This window comes from Colossoma macropomum, unplaced genomic scaffold, assembly GCF_904425465.1.
Source record: "Colossoma macropomum unplaced genomic scaffold, Colossoma_macropomum, whole genome shotgun sequence".
In the NCBI taxonomy this organism is placed as follows: domain Eukaryota; kingdom Metazoa; phylum Chordata; class Actinopteri; order Characiformes; family Serrasalmidae; genus Colossoma; species Colossoma macropomum.
Window position 1 is genome coordinate 12,413,246 of NW_023494787.1, and position 7,487 is coordinate 12,420,732.

Genomic DNA, 7,487 nt, shown 5'->3' on the forward strand with positions numbered 1-7,487 from the left:
GCCTTATGAACACTGCCCTTCAGTAAAGTGTTACTGAATTACCTAAAGCTATTAAAGAATCAATTCTTTCAGCAATTCACCAGAACAAGTCCTGACAGATGGAATGGCAGAGGTGCACCATTAATTATTTACCAGGGTCGTCAAACAAAAGCCAGTCTCCTCTGCTCTGAATCTGCGACCTTTATATTCATGTTAATTAGATACATTTGAGCTTGTCATAGAAAACTCTTCTCCTGGATGAACTGTGGAGGGTCCTGGGGCCTTAAGCTGTGCACTACTGTTACATACACTGATGATCTGTTTCTCCTTTTCTCCGTCTCTCTCTTTCACCACATACTGCATCCTTTTACCTTCTCGTACTCCATTATTACTCCTGATTGATGCCCGTCCATCAGTCGCGCTTTGAGGCAGCTCACTTGCACGTTCATTTCTTTTTATCCCAGGCTAACACTGTGTTATTATTGCTTAAATCTGCTTTTCTTCTCATTAAATTGACCATATTTATCACTGCCTGACCCTAATATTTTTACTGGCAAATGCATGGATTGCTCATTTTCAAATGAATGTATGGGAGTCTGAAGAAAAAAAAATCTTTACATTTTTTGCCTTTTTTTTTTAGAGAAGAGAGGAAAATGTTACTTTTTTCCAGTTCCAGGTTCCGTTTCTTAAAGGTGAAGGAGCTGATGAGCTTTATATGTTGGAAACTTTGCCATGATTTTATTTTGTCTTGTACATTTCGCTGCTGTCGGATCAAAACCTCATATCTCCAAAATGATAACTTCACAGGAGAAGGAAAATCCTACTTTACTTTTAATGTAAGTCAATGGAACCAGACTTTTTTCCAAGTCATTTTGGGCCGTTTCCTTTGGTCCAGTCATCATGAAATTTACGCACAGGGCAACAGGCATTTTCAAAATACGAAAAAAAAAAAGACAAAAACTGAAAAACGACAAAAATGGAGATAAAAGGTTTTGTTCAGACAGCAGCGATTTATTTATTATTGTGTGGTTATTTAGGGATTTATGAAGCAAGATGGACACATTAACAACGCCATGGAGGGCTAAAGCACAGCACTGTTTTTCTGCTCCAGCTCAGCTGTGAAAGGCTTTGGCCTTCTAACACCAGGAGTGAATAACTGGTTTGTTTTCTTTTGTTTGTCTTGTAAGTGAAACCATAACCATTAAATTGACTTTTATAATGGTTTAAAAGGAAAAGTTTTTCTTCCCCATTCTGGTTTAGTTAATTCCCTCATTATTTATGAGTTACATTAAATAATTTAGTTCATTAGCTCATTATAGAGGACTCAGGCTGCCACAATACATTTGAAAATGCAACTGGAAATGGAAAAAACAACTGGGATATATTACACTCGTCTGTTGTCTGCCTTCTCCATTTCCAGTTGTATTATCACTTTATTGTGGCACCACAGATCCTCCATGTATTAAAAGGTATTTTCCTCAGACTTGCAGTGTCAGTTTTCATTAAATCTCACAATAATTCCACACTAAACCTAAAAAAGGCTGGCTTAGGAACAAACATGACATACACAAAAAACAGATCTGGAGTTTGAAGAAGCACAGCATGAATTTAATGATGAGTGTCAGCAGGTTTTGTGTCAGTAAATGGCATGAGAACTCCAGCCAGGTCCAGATCCGGGGAGATGCCATTAAGCGCCTCTAAGAGAGAATCAGGCACATCAGTCACAGCATTTGGGTGTGGCATGATCTCTTTTAGCCTGTTCTCCTCACTGGAGTCTGTGCACTGCCTTCTCCGAGGAGGTTCCTGTACATTGTTCTCCATCCCTAAAACATCCTCTTCATCTGACTTCTTGTCCATGCAAATTGCAGGGAAATATGGAAATATGAGTGAAGAACAACTATAAAATTAAACTACATTATATGTATGTACACATAATGCAGGAAGGCAGGATACAACATGGATAGGTTGCCAGTCTATCGCAGGGCTATATATATATATATATTTTATTGTAATCAGCTGTACGTTCATTATAAAATAAATAAAAAATATTATTTTAGAAAATTATATACAGCCTAAAATATTAATTACATTATCATCTTAGTCCAATTTTGCTTTGTAACTTTTGGAAATAAGTGACAGTGAGATTATTCTTGGTCTCTTCTCTAAAACTTCAGAATCCCCACCCAAAGTCAACTGTATTTAAACCAAACAACATCCACACATTTTTAATATTAAATGAAATATAGTAATAATAACAGTCAGGTCTGCCCTCTATTGGGTGTTGGACTTTTGGAATCAATGAACATGAACAAATAACCAGTTAAGCCATCATGATTGAGAGACCAATTAGATCCTTAACTGACAGCACACAGACTTTCTTTAAACATGTAGAGAAGGACTTTTTTATTCTGATTGGTTTTGTTTATATCCAGTGATTACCCCAAACAGAGGCACTGCACTCCGCTGGTCTCGAGAACTTGAGAATTTCTGAGCCCACTTTACCCCGAGACTAAGACAAAACCAAGTCTGATGTTGAAACCAAAACAAGACCAAAACTAAGGCCCAATCCCATTTTAACCCTTGCCTTTAGCACTTATCCCTCTGTTTTGTACATTCACGTCTAGGGTTAGGGTGTCCCAACTGTTGTTGAGATAGAGGGGTAGGGTGAAGTGTTAGGGCTATATGGCCCTCCAAATGAAGGTTTTTCAGAGACTCCAAACAGAGTTATGGGGAAAAAAAAGAAATCAGCAAGATGGCTGAGCAAGAGACCAAAGAAACCCACAAATGTGAGAATTAATAAACATTGTATTATCTTAGTTTAATGTCGTTTCAATGTGTTATGGTCCTTTTCTTCATAAGTATAAAAGAAATTCGGTAATAGTATGCTAATGTCTCGGTAGCTAGCTAACTAATTTTCCAGTTCCACCTTAAATAGTCCAGCAGTTTTGACGCCTGAAGCGCCAGAATGTAACTGCTGCACCATTTAAGGTGGAATGGGAAAATTGGAACAAGAAGCTGGTCAACAGCTGACTTCAGCTTCATATCACTGAAGAATTAGCGGTGGGCGATAATAAATAACTGTCAAACCCCCTCTTTAAAAGCATATGATTCCCTAAATGTAACTAAAGCCGAGCAGTGAGGAGCTGAACTTTTCCCTTCTCTGCTATCACTGAAGACGGGCCGGGTCGCCTACAGAGCAGCGCTAGAAGCTGTTAATGAAGTAATGGTTTTAATTTGTGGGTTGCCCATTTCGATTTCGTAGATTTCAACCACTACCCCTTGTAACTCAGTTCCAAGCGGTCAGGGTGACACCCAAAAACAAGGGGTAGGGGTAAAAAGAAGAAATGGGATTGGGCCTAAGACTTAATTTACAGACCTCAAACTTTTCACATGGGATCAAACTGCAGGACTGGTGTCATCCAGACAATCTCAGAATAAGAGCACAGCCACTCAGCAAATGTGTTGAGGTTAGTTAGGAAAGGAACTGGACTGTGCACACATTATAGGAAAAGAAAAGTTTAATGTGAATTCTGAACCCTGGTTCCTCAACAGCTGTAAAGGAAAAATTCAAAAGATAAACCAAAAAAAAACAAAAAACCAAAAAAAAAAAAAAAACCACACTAACAGCAACAATAATTACAATCTTTACCAATGCATCCAATCTATAACCTGCAGGCACATGCCTTTCAATGAATTCGGAGACGCCCGGGTGAGAGGGCCATGGGGAAACTAAAACAGCATTTCCAAACTATGGATGACCTCCTTTTGAAAAGTCTCACATAAATAATCATACCAAAACTGCGGAGAAACTTGGCAGGAATCAATGTACATGTACTTCTGAGGGGAACATCTGCGCAATACTGAGATTTAACACATACTCACTGTGGACTGATGGGGACAGAGACTTGCTTTAACTTGCAGTAGGGAAGGAGCATTTGGTCAGCAATTAACAAGTGTCCACTAAATTACGCCCAAGTTTAGCAAACTACAGCTCGTTTGGAACTGTTGCTGGACTGAGGCAACTGAAAAGTAAGCCAATAGGAGAACTCAGTTCTCGCACTTGTTAATTTCCTAACTGCTCTTTCTCCCCCCAATAGAGTGTCTGTCTGCCACAGTCACTGAATGAGGTGTGGGGAGGGGACACTGAGCCACTACTGTTTAACTTGTACTGTACACCACCTCTGTGACCAAAACATACATAATTTTCTCGACACAAAAGTGAGTAACGCCATATTCATCTGTCATCAATTTATAGTTTCATTTCCACTGAAAAGGGACAATTTTTTTTTTTTACAAGGTAAACACCAATGTCTGCATGGCATCTCCATGCTGCATCTGTGTGACTAAGAGGAAAGGTTGTTAACAGATTTCCAAAGTGTGCATGTTCTATTCCCACTCTCTCAATATTTAAACGCTTCTCTCAATCAAAACTAATCTAAAACAAATGGTCTCTGGGAGGAGAGTGAGGCTATGTACAGACAGACACAGATCTTCCCCTCTCCTCCTGCCTCTCCAACCCTCCCTCCATCACCTCCTTCTTCAGTTTTTAGCGGATGGCCTTGACGGGGCTCTTGAAGCTGGAGGCTGCCTGCAGCTGTAGCTGGTATGCCATAGGGTGGATCTTGAAACCATAGAGCCTGAATTACAAAGAGAGAGCAGAGTAACACAGGTAAGTAGACCGAAAAGTACAACAATGACAATAAGAGCACAAATGTGACAATTTATCAGTACATAGTTAATAATAAATAGTTAACAATAAATATCATCCTACTGTCAACCCTACTGCATGAATATTCATGAAACATCTATCACTGCTAGTCCTAAGTAGCAATTTAATTTGGTATTTTGCTTTCTTTTTATATACAGTCTTATTTTTAATTATATTTAAATTATTTTCCCCCTTTTAGTCCATTTTCTTTTCAGCCCCCTTTTTCCTTTTATTTAACAGGCATGCTCTTGCTATTTTCAGCCAAGCACTGCAGTTTACTGCGTTATTTAAATATCCTGAGAAGCACTTTTAGCTTATTTTTTTTTTTTATTTATGAAAGGTGCTATATATAAACTACCGTTAATGAATATCAGTGTATGCGTACAAACCTGGGCACAAACTGGTTTGCAGGCCTCTTTGGCCGATACTCAGGGTGCACCATGAAGAGCATATGAGGGAAGCCCGTCCCAAAGTAGGCTCCATCAGTGTGGTGGTGCCTAGACGACTTTGGCGTGTACACATCCATACATTTAGGACAGTAGAGTTTGACCATAGCCTCACCAGGGATGTCAGACAGACCTGGAGATAACGAGAGGTGTGAGAGGCATTCTCATATCTTAAATCAATAACTGCATCAGATGTAAATACAAAAAATACACCAGCTGCACTTTCCTTCAGTCAAGTGCAACATAAGAGAAAAAAAAAAGTCTATTCATGACTACTCACCAATGGGCAGCATAGGCTGGTTCTCACAGTAAACACGAGGACAATAGCCAAAGTCGCCCTGCTGGTACTTCTCCAACTAAAGCAACAAAAAGCACATAAAAATGCATATGAGCTTTATAATTGTTAAATATTTCACATATTTTGCATACTGTATATCTGCTAGACTTCAAAATCACACTGTACAAAAATGCTACTTTAAATAAAAAGAACAAAAGGAAAATGTAGAGGTACCATCTGAGCAATGCCACGGTTGGTCAGGATGTATCGCGCATGAATCAGGCCATACAGCATCTCAGCAGCCTGCTCAATCAGGTCACTCTGGTTTGGGTTGTCTTCCAGCTCCTCATCTGACAAAGAAAAAAGGCAATATGTTCAGATCATCACAACAGAACAAGAGTATTCTTAATGCAAATCACTCAGTAGAGATTCCAATCCACTCTGCTGATGTTTTCTATTTACAGCTTTAATACAATAAAGTAAGTACACAGTGAAATAAGTGTTGCAGCAACACTACAATTTACTATAGGTGAGGAGAAAGAACACTGCTGACTGGGGGACATCACTAATTTTGAATACCTCATACTTCTTTCTTTTTAAATGGTATTACACGCCCTAAGGTTCAGGCCTGAACTGAAATAAGGCCTAAGCCTGTCTCCCATCATTTCCCTTTGAATTAACTTGTCTAAAATCTTGCTAATCTGCGATACTGACCAGGTTCCAGATCCAAAATCATGTCCAGAGCTTGTCTGTAATGTGGAACCTGCTCATTGAGTCCAGTGAGGTTGAACTTATCCTGGATATAGTCCTCATCCACCTGGGCACAGCAAAAAGCACACACACTTATTCGAATCATGTTTATTACCAAATACGGCGGTTGGTTATTGATGGGTAAACAATTTAGATCAACACCACTAACCTCACAGAAGAACTCGTTCCCTCGTAGTCCACAAAACCAAGAAATCCACGAAACCTCCTCCGAACTGCTCATTTTGGGGAAACTGGGAGTAAAAAGTAGAAAGTAAGAACAGCTTAATGCCAAATTGTGTCACCTTGCCTAAATGTCCTACCATAGCACATATATACACAGTTAGAGCTCTACATAAAACTGTAGGTATGATATTTTGTTACCATAAATCACCATGTCAGAAAAGGCCACCAGCAGCAAAAATAGCTGCAGGATATTTTGATAGCCTAAATTAACTTAACAAAAAAAGCTAGCATTAAAACTACAGGTAAGACACTCTGACAGACTAAACGTTCAGCCTTATGAGTGGGTAGGTACTAATATTAAGCTGAGTCTGTCCTGAATTAACATTACAAACACAATAAAACGTTTGAAATACTAATTTACTATACTATACTAGATAATATTGCGCGCATGCTCAGTAGGACTGTTCGATGGGTAGGACGAATTGCTGGAAAACCGGCTGACTAGCATTAGCCTGTTTATGAAAGCCAAGCACCGATTAAACACATAATACGGTCAAATTAAAAGTAGTTATTGATCTAAACGGTGCTAAAAACCTAAACCACTCGGATTAACCACATAAACAGCTCAGCTTCGCGGTTAAACAGGCTACGAAGAGACGGGTTATAAATCAAGCCGGGGCAGCGAGGAAACTAGCTAAACTAGCTAAACTAGCTAACCTCTTTATTTACCACGGTTTTAAAACCGTCCGACAAACCCTGGACTACTTTAGCTTCAAATAAGCTGCGCAAGAGAGAGAACCGTTACATACCAACCCGCTGAAACGCTGCTTAACAGACCTTTTTGTGATTAAAGTCTAAAATATTTCAGCCTCTTAGCTGGAGGACTTCAACATGGCGCAGCTCAAACCAAACCAGGCCGCATTACCGGAGCAGCGAAATCGTCCATTTAACGACGAACACGCAAACATTTACACTCAGGATGAGCGTAGCGGCACAAACCAACCTGAAATACCGCAATGCTGGATTAAATAATGTGTATCTGCGCGTATATTCGAGTATAAAAGCCGTATTTGTGTATTACCTCCCGGACTCCGAGTAAAAGCTGCAGCAGAAGCGGGTCGCTGATTGGCGTGTTTCGTCTTTA

The 7,487-nt window shown here is 39.5% G+C and overlaps 1 protein-coding gene across 1 annotated transcript; it reads right to left on the reverse strand.

Annotated features, from left to right (window-relative positions):
* Positions 1 to 3,479: 3,479 nt before the first annotated feature.
* csnk2b (casein kinase 2, beta polypeptide) lies at positions 3,480 to 7,487 on the reverse strand. The gene is made up of 7 exons (XM_036566157.1): positions 7,425 to 7,487; positions 6,330 to 6,411; positions 6,125 to 6,227; positions 5,645 to 5,760; positions 5,414 to 5,489; positions 5,077 to 5,266; positions 3,480 to 4,616 (listed from the first exon to the last, which is right to left on the reverse strand). Exons 2-7 carry the CDS (start codon positions 6,399 to 6,401, stop codon positions 4,526 to 4,528), a joined length of 648 nt encoding a protein of 215 aa, XP_036422050.1. The 5' UTR covers positions 6,402 to 6,411; positions 7,425 to 7,487; the 3' UTR covers positions 3,480 to 4,525.